At 43.9% G+C, this 12,603-nt stretch overlaps 1 protein-coding gene across 4 annotated transcripts in view; it reads right to left on the minus strand.

The window, feature by feature from the left end:
• Nucleotides 1-12,603, minus strand: part of LOC311506961 (ras and Rab interactor 2-like) — a 33,375-nt gene that overhangs the window by 2,806 nt on the left and 17,966 nt on the right. For all 4 annotated transcript variants that reach the window (XM_084571130.1, XM_084571129.1, XM_084571128.1 and 1 more), the window contains 8 exons: nucleotides 12,375-12,564; nucleotides 12,171-12,285; nucleotides 10,241-10,313; nucleotides 9,514-9,605; nucleotides 5,119-6,513; nucleotides 1,732-1,814; nucleotides 1,389-1,614; nucleotides 1,097-1,228 (listed from right to left, as the gene is read on the minus strand). In XM_084571130.1, coding sequence (XP_084427256.1) covers nucleotides 1,097-1,228; nucleotides 1,389-1,614; nucleotides 1,732-1,814; nucleotides 5,119-6,513; nucleotides 9,514-9,605; nucleotides 10,241-10,313; nucleotides 12,171-12,285; nucleotides 12,375-12,564 — 2,306 coding nt within the window. The remainder of the gene's footprint in view (nucleotides 1-1,096; nucleotides 1,229-1,388; nucleotides 1,615-1,731; nucleotides 1,815-5,118; nucleotides 6,514-9,513; nucleotides 9,606-10,240; nucleotides 10,314-12,170; nucleotides 12,286-12,374; nucleotides 12,565-12,603) is intronic.

A 12,603-nucleotide genomic window follows, 5' to 3' on the forward strand; every position in this document is an offset into this window, starting at 1 on the left:
CCTCTAATACGTGACCCCCACCCTTCATCTTCAAAGATACGAAACATTTCCAGCCATTCAAGTGAAGGCCTTAATGGTCCCTCCTGGCCAGAATTTGCTTTGAGCAGGTTATACAACAGGGTGGACCGGACATCAACCTCACACCACACTGTGATTTTCCTGAGCTCTTGAAATAAACATCCAACATTATATAACGGAGTCTTCTGAAACCAAAGGGCCTATTTCTGCCTTTGCCTATTTGTGCCTATCAGGATTTTAAATAAATGGTTTGGGAAATAGGAATCTGCAGGGAATCAGCATGTCGTTAGCATAACCTTAGCCTGGCATATCCAGACTCAACTCTTATCGGAATATTAGTCTGGTTACACTCCATTTGGATTTCTTTATTAGACGTGTTTCAACCAATACGGAGAAAAAATACTTCTGTGCGCAACCGGATAGCCCTCCAGCCAATCAAAGCTGCCGTTAACTGTCCATCCATTATCTTTTAAAAACGACACAATACTGGAATCCAAGCAGCTCGCTTCTCCAACGGCACTCATTTTGTTGTCACCAAAATCAACTCCACGGCGCTCAGATGACATGAATGACTGCGTCACTGTTACTTGCCCGAAACTATCTGATTGGGTCTTTGCTGGGGCATAGTCAGTTCCCAACGGAGCAGTTCCAGACCAACCATAAAAAATTTGCAGACCGGGAAGTTGGTCCTTGTCTGCGTAGCATTAAGACTGGAAACAGCTTGACTGGTTCTGTCCACAGTTCAGAAACATGTCCTTCTTAAACTCTGTAATGTGTTGAATCTTATGTGTTTAATGAAACAGACGCACAACATACAAAGAAATGTAGTTAGAGTTGTGCAAATCTCTGCACTTCACTGTTTGTTAGTGAGGTTTAGCTGTATTTTTCAGAAATGTTTTGAGGAACAATGCTGCTTCCAACCTCCATTCTAAGCTACGCTAACAACATGCTGACTCCAACTCTGTAATTACCAAATGAATAAGAGGAGGCAACATTTATGTGTACTGTATATTGTGTGCCTTTTTTTTTTATTACTGTTGCAGGAGGAAGAAAGTTGTGGATAACCAAACAGACGTACCCTCTCCTTGAAGCAGAGATGGGTCCAGCAGCTCCATCATGTACTGGATCTCAGTGTCCAGCTCCGGCATGTCACACTGAGCCACCACGTATGTCAGCATGGGCAGGAAGTCATCGGCACCGTACATCCTCCCTGGAAGGAAGCAGAGAGAACAGAGGGTAGGTGTGGTGGTCACGCAGGTCAGACAGAGGCAGCTGTAAACAAACTGAGACTGAGGAAGGTAAAAAGTTATGAAAACACTGAAGAAAAAATGGACTTTGTGAAAGAACTTCAAAAGCTACACTCTTCATACCCGAGTTATCCTGCATAATGGTGTAGATGAGTTTACACACTCGCAGCAGCAGTGACACCTTCTTCTCAGGCGAGTACATCTTCCTCATGTTTTGGAACTTCTGGCAGATTTTATCAATAGCCACGGGGTCAGGCGGCACGGCCCCATCCACACCCAGCTCCTGGGGCCTCTTGGTCTTAGCCAGGGCCAGGTTCTCTCGAAGCTGCTGCAAAGCTCCACTCTTCACCTACAGCAAGGACAAAGAAAGAGCAAATAAGGAATTATATTTACCTGGTCGACTAGTAAATGTACTTATCTTTAATGTCACTTGTCTACTGATCGAATAAAATCATGCTTTTTATACCTGGAAGTCATATAAGGCCATTTCGATAACACTCTTCAGAGGCTTCAGGACACACTTGTGCATGGCCTTCTCCAGCACCTGGTCTGTGGAAGACGACAGCAAACACGAGCCATGCGTGAAACAGAAACCGATAGATAAGGATGAATTTTTCAAAGAAATGAGTCACATCATACTACTGATGCGTCACTAAAGCGTCACGTGCCAGTAACAAGACATTTCACATAAAGCGGTAACTGCAATTACTGTCAATAGAGGGAGTGGAGTAATTCACTAGGATTTGGCAATCCAGACACTTTATCAGATGATAGATAATGCCCAAAGGTCCCGCAAAGACAGTTGACAGACAAACCCAGAACATAACAGAATCACAAACCCTGACCCTGAAACAACTGAACGATTCTGCATCTTCATATTTATTTATTGGAATGACTCTATTTGTCGTGGCTTATCACTGAAATGTTGGAAATCATTGGACTAACATGGTTTAGCTAATTCCGGACAAATGTTCTGATCAATCTTCAAGTATCCTGTTAATTCTCAAATGGATTTTAAACTACAAAACGTGCATCCTTCTACTCGGAGCTCATGCAGATCATGACTAGAGTTATACGGAGGAGGAATGAAGTGGGATGTGTGTACAATCAAAGTGGGTATCATGATGAACTGTAACAAATTTTGGATTGCTCCTTAGAATTTACAGCTTTGTACTCACAGTCAGACAGTTACGTCGCAAGTTAATTTCATATATTGGCTCAAATCATGTCAGATTTCATCATATACCATAATAAAATGTTTTGTTGACATTTGATTTATACCAAATTAAATCATGCTGGGTTATTGTACCATATTGTTGTAAAAGAAATATCTCAACATTTTTCACTATATCTCTAAGGGGTCATTTTTATCGGAAAATGTGATCAAGGGAGTTGACCCTAAAAAAAACAAAAAAACAAAAGTGGTGGAAATTTTTATTTACTTCCACCAAGTCCGAACATAAATATTATAACAATAAGTCAGTAAATAGCAATATTATCTAACCTTTTCTAAAACTTCTCAACATATGAATCATTGACGTATCAATCTGATGTTTTTCTCTCGAGTTTCCCCCTTCAAGAACGGGAACACAATGAATAAATAACTAAACCACAAAGCTTGAGATTGAAAGAGCCGGACGCCTGCTTGTACCACGTAGATTACATATTTGCTATTCAGCTGAAGTCAGAGTTAAAGAGTGTCTGACCTTGAGTCTGAGCTGGACACATCCAGGTATTTTACTAACCTGGAACCAGATCCAACGCTCTATTCATGAGCATTACATGCAGTGAAAACCCCACAATGGCTCCGTCTGTACCTCGGACCTACGTACCCGCACTGCCTACCTCAAATATGTCCAGCATGTTGCATTTACACAATTGTGTCTTGTTGTTCACTAGCACACAGCTATCCATGCTGCACAGGCATCCCCAGCCTCCAGACAGTGTGTATGCCATATTTATGCAATCAGCTACACGGAGCAAAATATGTTTTGCAACAGCGTAAATATGCAATAATTTTTGGAAAAATATCTTGCTTTTATTGTCAGTTTACGAATCACTCACTCCACGTCCCAATAATCCTCCATCCGTGTGCCGTGGGTCAACTGAGGTAATGGTTTGGCACGCCTTTACTGCCCACTGCTTCAACAAACAAATCCACAGTCATGAACTAGGGGAGGACAGAGGTTTTCAAAGAGGCTGCATAAATCCGTCAGATCCTCATGTGTACGCAAGGAGGAGCACGGAAGGAACACGGCTGCATTTTCTGACTTTGGACTTCCTTATTTCTCCCAGAAAGTCTCGTTTCCTGTGTATATTGAGCAATGTTTGTTATTGGGTTTTATCTTGGCTTCAACCTGTTCAAAGGCTTCCCTCAAATGCAATAAGCTGTAGAGTGTGAGTCTGTGAATATGTTTATTGCACACAAACACTGTAGCACACACGCCGAAGCCTGAAGGAACATACGGAAATAAAGTACATGAAAGAAGGCTTTCCTCTTCAGGCACACTGTCATGAATTTTTTCCATTTTTCTGCGTTTTTCTATGTCATACGTCACGGTGTATGTTGACAGTCCGGCACCTTCCCTCTACCTGCTGGCTGATCATTCTACTCCTTGACCTCACAACTAATTTGGAAGTATTGCCCTCACTACAACCACTCCAACGTTAATATATCCATTTCTTCTTTTCACTACAAACACAAAAGATTGAGAGTCAACATTTCTTTCTGAAGACGTCAGTCTTTCTGTAAACACTCCGCTTAGCTCCACTTCTCTTTTCTTTTAAACATACTCTGTGGGATTGCTGCATGACATCAGCCAAACCGTCCGAGCTGAACAGAAACCTCCGACCATCCAAAAGTCCACCCGACCACATAAATGTCTCTCATGTTAGTGTCTCTTACATGGCTTTGAATTCCAGCTCCAATAAAATGGTTAAGTTTCTTTGCCTGCTGTATAAATATCTTTACATTTTTCATTTTTATTTTTTTACTATTGCCGTCTCCAAAGGGAACATTTGTGAGCATGAGATGCTTTATGTGTATATCTGTGGTCTGTTAGCACAATCGGCGCTCGCTTCTCTGTCTCCAAACAAGGCTTTGCTGTTATTGTTTACAATGAACAAGGGATGTGAGAAGTGTGCAAAGACATACTCGCATATTCATGCAAGTCTTGTCCACAATAATCTGATTGGAACAAAACATCCGTTTGACTGAGTTTGACAGAGTTCTTCATATGTGCTAAAATGCTTTTGCACAGTTGTCATGCAACCAAAGATCCCAAATGTTAAATGTTTAAGCACAAGCAGATGTACTGATCATTTGCTCAAATCAAAGTGCCTTATATTAAAAAAAACATCAGATCAAATGTCAATACCACGTTAGATGACACCTTTTGACACGTGAGATTCAATACGCAATCCCAATAAAAAACACAGTTAAGTTCAAAGACAGTCCCAGCTGCACTGTGAGATTATGCCAACAAGTACAGGCCAGGAATAACTCAATGGGCACACTGGCATTTCTGTAACTCAACACCAGTAATGAGGCAGACTAATATGGAAAACTTTGACTAGAATGATTCCCAAGACCCTGGCAAATTTGACTGCTGAATGAATGAAATCATTTTGAAATTGTTCTCTGAAGCACATAGTTAGGTTTCACTTCCCAAAGTAATTGGAATGAAAACATGTAGAGAACTGAATTCTGTCAGAGATAGGATATGACTAAAACATTTCACACATGCCCACACATACATGTAGAGATGCTTCATAAATATAGGACACACAGTCCCACTGTACCAAGCAATGAATCTCAAAAGCCCCACTCAACTGCATGGTTTTAAAGACTTACCGATCTGTTCCTCAGGTATGAGTGACTCTATCGGGGGGTCAAGCTCAGACGTCTGGCGCAGGTAAGCCTTCATCTGTGTCATAAACTGCCTGAGAGTCTGAAGAAAGTCCATCCCTGATGTGTGACAGCTTCGATTCTCCTGAACAAAGGTGATGTAGTCGTGAACCAAGGAGCCAAAATATGAGCTTTTGTCCCTGGACAGCTCAGCGATCTTTTTTATGGCCCGTCTCTCCGGGGTCATGAAGGAGCTGAGCATGCCGCTCACCTTGCGGAAGTGTCCCCTCAAGGCCCTGGGGAGGATAAATGATCCCCCGCTAAGACTCACGGCAACCTTTTGCCTCCGTGTCTTAAAGGACGGACGGAGGCGCATTTCTAGGTCTGTCTCCAGACCAACTCCATAGTCCTCCTCCTCCTCTTCTTCTTCCCCATCCTCATCCTCCTCACTGCTGTCCTCCACCGGGCCTTGATGGTTAAGGTGTTTTGACGGACTAGGAGCAAGTCCAAGGGTGAACCCGGGAGACTGCGAGTATTCCAATGAATCAGAGGAAGAAGTAGACATGCTCATGTCACTGAGCCGCTGGCGTCCCCTCTCATTAGGACTTGATGGACTATCAATGTTGTTCTCTAGTAGCACATCAGCAGCAGGTGGAGCATGACAAGGTGGGAGCTTGGCACGAGACAGGGCCTTGGCGATGGTCTCATCATCCAGGGCAATGTGGCAGCGATGGGCTTCTAGATCAGGCTTCTTGGGCCTCGGAGGCGGTGGATTTGAAGGCACAGGGATTGGTGAGCTGGCACTTTTGGACGGACTGCTGTGCTTTGCACCCATTGTTGGTCGAGCAGGTGCTGGGCGTCTGGTGGAGGACTGGTGTTGCCTTGTAGCCATGGGTACGACCTCTGGCATGCTCTTGGGCTTGCTAGTAGCTGGCGGTGCTCCAGGTGGCGGTGGGGCAGGACGCCGGCGTGGCATTGAGCAGGGAGGAGGGGGGCGAGGGGGAGGAGTCCGCAATTTGCTGTTAAGTTTGTTCTGGTGCGCGTGCTGCTCACTAGTTTGGTTGCTAGTTAGCAGCTCTGATTTCCCTGCATTCTCTTGGTTGGACTTGACAGCACAAGAAGGTGGATCGTCCTCACAGTGATAGTGGTGCTGATGGGTTTGGAGAAACAGGGGGTTAACAAAGCACAAAGGACCACTGGAATGTCTTCTCTCTAGATGAAACGAAGGTGGAGGAGCGTGTGAACGTAGGGTTGGAGGCGCACTGTCACAGTGAGACCTGATATGTTCTTGCTGTTGCCCTTCGACCTCCCTGTTCCTATTAATCCGCTGGGGGCTGAGGGTCCGGCTCAGAGGGCGACAGGATATGCGCCGCTGACTGCGCAGGACGGAGTCCCAGAAGCCTGTAAAACACAGACACACAGACACAGTCAGAGGCAAACATTAACTAACCTTAAGCTTTGGGCAAATACTTCTCCAGGGACAAGACGGGATTTCCAGGAATATCCTCAGAGAACAGCTGGGATCTTGAAACTTCAAATGAGAAGCTCAGCTAAACAAAAGATGTAAAAGAACAGCAACATTCTGAACTACTCCTCACCAAGGGTTCAGATCTTTTTAAAGGTTTTGTCTGTCTTTCTCCTTGGTTGTGTCTTCCGCCTAGCTGGTGGCAGAAGCGTGTTGTACTCAGCCCCGCGTCTCTTGGCTCTGATTCACTGGATGCCGACACACACCCAGAGACACAGAGAGGGAGTCACCCATGCTAATCACAGAGGGAGGGCACTAAACACACCACAGAGCACACAGTTCCAGTTCCTCCACTACTATTTTCCTGCTCTGTATATCCTTGTAGCTCCTTCAGCTGAACAGTTTTCGATCTGTTTCTTTTTCTTTTTCTTTTATACAGACAACGCAAGCTTCCTGTAACGCCAGAGGATGTACTCTCATTCCAAAGCTCTTGTGTCCTTTCCCACTGAATCATTCCATTGTTTTCAGCTGTTTGGCTCATTCAACACACTCTGCTGTAATAACTGGTTGAAGAGAAATGATCTACGGCATCCAAGCACAAGTGTGCAGTTAAAGCACAAGGATTTGTGCTGCAGACTAAATATAGCAACATTAACTCTAGCTTTCCATGTGCCAAAAAGACACTCCAGCTGGTGAAGAAGTTTCATATGTCTTTTGATACCTTAGCGGCTGGAGACTGAAATCTGCCTGTGGTATTCTTACTGGTCCATGTGAGCAATGAGCACCTGACACTGTGGTGTCCGTCTGCAGAGCACACTGCAGAGAGCAAACCAACGCAGATAACCCATGCACAGCTGACTGACCATACCAGAGCACAGTGATCCTACAAAGATGAGTCCAACTTCCTTTTAGTCAAATAAAAAAAAAAAGAGCATTACAGTAAACCTTCTAATACATCCAACACTGAAAAATGAAGCCATCACTGAAGTGCAGAGCCGTTCCTGTAATGGCCACTTGAGCCTGATACAATCTTCACACTCCTCCATGTCAAAATGTCCAACTTCACAACAGAAAGAAACATGTTTACAGCTTGGTAAAAATCTGTTTTGCTCTCTATAGTTAATTCCTTCATTCATGACAACTGTACAGGGGAGATGTTTTTATAGAACTCGCTTGTTTGAATTATATCAAGGTTTAAAGATACACACCAATACCGGCGCGGTCCTTTCGAGGGACAGGTGGGTGTCTTCACGGGTTGCTAGCTGTCTGTCTCAGCTCCAGTCACACTCCTCAGTTTTTTAAATAAGCCAGTCATTATGCAGCGTCCCCTACACTGACACTCAAAATAGATCTTCAGGAATTCTGTAGGTCAGGTCGCACTGGGTGACATCAACAGCAGACAGCAGCAAGTAATATGGATTTGAAATGACGTTAGTTGTGTTTAAAGACAGATTAATAATTATTTTTTGTCTTGCATTGTTAATTCATTGAATCAGTCCTTGCAGACGTTTCAAACACTGTTCCTTCTGAGACGCTAATGCTTTTAATGTGAAATGTGAGGGCAGGAAGTGCTGAGATCCACTTGTGATAGCTTTATAAAAAGTTATGAGCGATATCCATAAGTTAACAATGTGAAAAATTACGTGAATTAGCTCAAATTCAGCACACCAACATCCTAGATGCCCTCTGGGGCTGACAAGTAGACTGCACAGTCTATGCAATATTCAAATGTGTCCGGAGCTGTTTGTCACACGAGTTTGTTTTTCCGCTGGGATGCCGCACCGTAGATCAAGACGGTCTGCGTTTCGTCTCTAAATAGAAGCTTTCCAGAGTGGAAAGGGAGTTTCCCCTTGATGATGAGATGTGTGAGTAAAGAAAGGCTCACAAGCTGACTCCCACTGTTTAGCCTCTTCACCTCAACATCCAAAGTGTAACTGTGCATCCGTTCACAGGAATGCACCCAGGCGGATACAATGATTTGCCTCTGCGATTAGCTCGCTGCACACGTTATGTCAGCGCTTGTATGATTTTCCATACAAATCAGAATGTGCTATGGTATGTGTGTTTAGACAGAGAGCAACCTAGTGGAGCTTTCCACTAGCCACTCCCTCCTCCACACAGAAAGCGCTGAGGTATGCCGTAGGCTTCCATCCAAGGAAGCTGACTCACTGCAGCTTCATAGCACATGAGCCCAGAATAGCTCAACAGAGATGAAGCTACAGAATCTTAGGTCTGCAAGCAGCAATAATAAATAAGATCAAGCTGGTCGTTTTATCTCTCTTTGACTTGCAGGTCACAGCAGCACAGATTGATAACAGACTTCCACCGAACACAATGAGCGCATTTCACGGACGGAAACTCCATACACTTGAGCTGCAGTGCTTGAAACCCAGAAGACTGATAACAAAAGCATGGACCTCAGGAAAAATATAACGTAGGAAAGTTATGTTACATTTTTGAACTTTGCTGTGGATTTTCTCCAAGTGTTCTGGCCTCCTCCCTCAGTCCTAAGACACACATGTTGAGTTAACTGGTGATTCTGAATTGATAATGAAGATAATGATAATGAATGAAAGTGAATGAATTAATGTTTCCCATTAATGTGGCCTCTGCGGCTCCATGCCTCATGCCTCATTTGCACTCTTCGCTTCAGTTCCAAGAGGCTCATTTCTTTGTTCATGTTCAATCGGGCTTGAAAACAAACATGAAAATGATATTTTGTGGGAAGCTGCCAGTTGCCTGCCGTTTTGTGTGAGACTACTTGTTGCCCTAAACTTAAGCAACCGAGATGGAGAGTTCAAAGTTCGCATGGCATGCAGCTGGTTGAATTATCCTTGAAGTGTAGATGATCTGTAGTTAAACTTGCAAAACCTCCAGCATGGCTACTAAAGAGCTATGATCACATGGACCTTGCAACCAGTGACTGAAAAAGATACCTGCTCCGAGCTGGGCCACCTCCTCCAGTTCTTTCTGTGTCTTGGCAGATGCAATGGCTTCTGGGAGTTTGAGTGTGAATGGCAGGACATCTCTAAGTTAAAGGAAAAACAGGTGAAAAATGATTATGAGAAAGAAAAATACACAATGTTTAGTGAAAGAAGAAGCAGAGACTAAATTAAACAGGGCGTGTTGAACTGCTTTGTCTCCGAACATTTATTGTAGATCAGTCACTAGCATTATATTGCCCGTTGTCCTCATTTAACACTGACATCCTGGAACAAAAGTGATGACGGCATTACTTTGGATGGCACAGCACAGGCGTACACACAGGTCATGCCTCACACATCCCTGATGTTAACCTTTGATTCCAGTACACAGCCACAGATATGACGCTCCACAGGTACGTACAACACAAACAGGGTGGGACAAACTCTAAGCATTACAGCTGTGTTTGGGATGCCTGTTTGACTTTGTTTCTAGAATTGTGTTTGTCTTTGTTTGCAGCACAACTATTTCCTGCGTGTCTGGGTGGCACGAGACAAAACAAGAAGTGAGAGCCCTCGGGCACGGAGAGCACGCTGCTTACTCGACAAACATTATTTTCATCCACGGATTTTCCATCCTCGAAGCACCCTCTCATCACAAAGCAGCTGCAGCTTGAGGGAAAAACAAGAAGAGGACGACATGACAGGCGGAGCGACATGCAGAGAAGTGTTGGCTGCTCACCTGCTGATACAGTAGAAGGCCACGAGGCGAAACAGATCTGCAAAGCTGATCCCAGATCCCTCGAGAGAAAAGGCTGCAATGAAATGTAGATTCAATGCTCGTGCACAGGAAATAATGAGTATTCTGTCCATTACATCCAACCGTGGCAGCAAACTGGTGTTACATTGGATTAAATTTGTGTCATAAGAATTTAACTATGCCTTCAATTAAACTAAAATTAAATGAAAGTGAATAACGTCTGAAGTACTGTGGCAAGACGAAATGTTTTACACTGTAATGTTTCAACAGCACCACAAACTACATCCTCCAAAATTATCATATAGTTAAATTACGACCTTTCTGACAATGTTTCAACTGAAACTGAACATTAGAACAGTCATGAAAGAGGATTTAGTGCAGGACTGATGCGTGCAACAACATTGTGCAAGGATATGTATATGTTAATGTCCAATAACACCAATACTGTGCAGAATCAGTCAGTAATGTGTTCAATAATATCAATTCAAATTATTATTTTGAAAATTGTGTTCTTGCTTTTTTACTGATCCTGTGTTATTGTTCTATCCTCTCTGCTGATTACCTCATCTTGAATGCTGCTAGAGCAACGTAATTTCTGATTTACCAGCTTGATCACACTATGAAGTTCATTATAAGTTCTTATTTTTCTCCTGTGATATTAATGCATCGTTTTAGACTTAGCGCTGACTTCAACATTCAGACTGCACATCCTGATCCAGCATTATGAAAGGGCCCAGTGGAGAGCAGCTGGCCCACATGTCAAGGCCAAACCGGGCCAAAGGCGCAGCCCTCCCTCCCTCCCATGAGTACTGGTCATTTCATCAGGGAAAGTCCACAGCTGCTGTGTTGTCACATTTTGGCAAAGTGGCTCCGTGGCCGCACGCAGAATTTGTGAAACAATCATGTTACGAGTTTCGATTCAAATCATAGTTTTTAATTCATTTTATTGCTTTATGCTTAAATGGCAGAGGGAAGTTTTCATAAACCCAACCCAGTTATGAACAGCTGAACAAGAGGAACAACTATTCTATAAGAGTTTCACATACAAGTGCTTTATGAGCGCAGGAATGCAGTCATACCTGTTCAATGTCAGTCACTTCTGCAGCATAAAACAAACCTGTGACCAACAGCTGAGTGACATGAGTCATGGCTGGACGGGAACATTTGCTATTGCTGTCATATTCAGTTGTTGTCTGATGAATATGATGTCTGACTAATTATGAGCAACATACTGGGACTGCTGCATTAAGAACAAGTTAAATTAATACTGCTCTATGTACCTACCTGTTTTTTAAGCCTCACAGTGACATGGACCATTGGTTTATATAGGGTTTACATGTGCACACATCTGCACAGACGGACAGGAAACAACACATTTAACTGTCTGATGCAGAGACAGTGTGACTGTCGAGGATGTTGTGGTTGAATGAGACATGATCAGAAGAGGAAACAGAAACTGAAAGTTTTTCTGAGCTACACTTTCCCCATTCGGACTGCAGAAGAGAACACAAATAATGAGAGGATCGGACAATGCAGCCGAGAGCTCAGGAAGACTATCTTTATCTTTATACTCATTGCTATAATCAGCTCCCTGTGGGAGTTTCCAGTTTAACCATTCAGATTTTGCCACAATCTCAGTCAGCTGACCATGTCAACGCTGTCTAATTTAAATCATTTCTGCTTCAAACTGCTCCTTCACCCTGTCCACCTCCAGGGTCCAGGTCAAGTTCAGCAGAGTCCGCTCCTCATCCCATGGAGAGCTCCACGGTAGCTCCCACTATCTATCTCATCTCCCACTATCTATTTGCTCTAATCAAGCAACCTTTCTACAGTGCATGTTATGTTACTCAGAACAAAGACTTCAGATTGTTGGACACCCCATCCTCTCAGTCAGTTCTAACGTGTTACTTACTGTACTGACTCTCTCTGACTGGGAAGTGGCTGACGGGAGGTCCTGACTGATCCTCCTCCAGACGCACAGAGAGGACCTTCCTCTGCAGAGCTGCTGATTTCCTGACCAGGAAAACCTGCACCATGAAACATTGTCCTTAGATTATATTCAGAGGGGACGCGTTAACGTTTAATGTTTAATTAACCCAGGACGGTAACCCCTCACCCCTGGAGGCTGTTTGAGCAGTATGCGACTGGCGTCCTCTTCGCTGAGCGCCAGGAGCAGCCACACTGGGTGAGTTTGAGTCAACCTGTCCAACACGCTCATCCTCCTCCTTAAGGAGTCATACCCAGAATCCCTTTCAGCCGCCAACCCACCACAGTGGGGAGCCTGCAGGTAAACTCCACTCTCCAGCCTGTTGAAGAAGTCAGACAAATAGTGAAACACTATCGCC

Source organism: Chelon labrosus (assembly GCF_963514085.1).
Source record: "Chelon labrosus genome assembly, chromosome: 2".
NCBI lineage: Eukaryota > Metazoa > Chordata > Actinopteri > Mugiliformes > Mugilidae > Chelon > Chelon labrosus.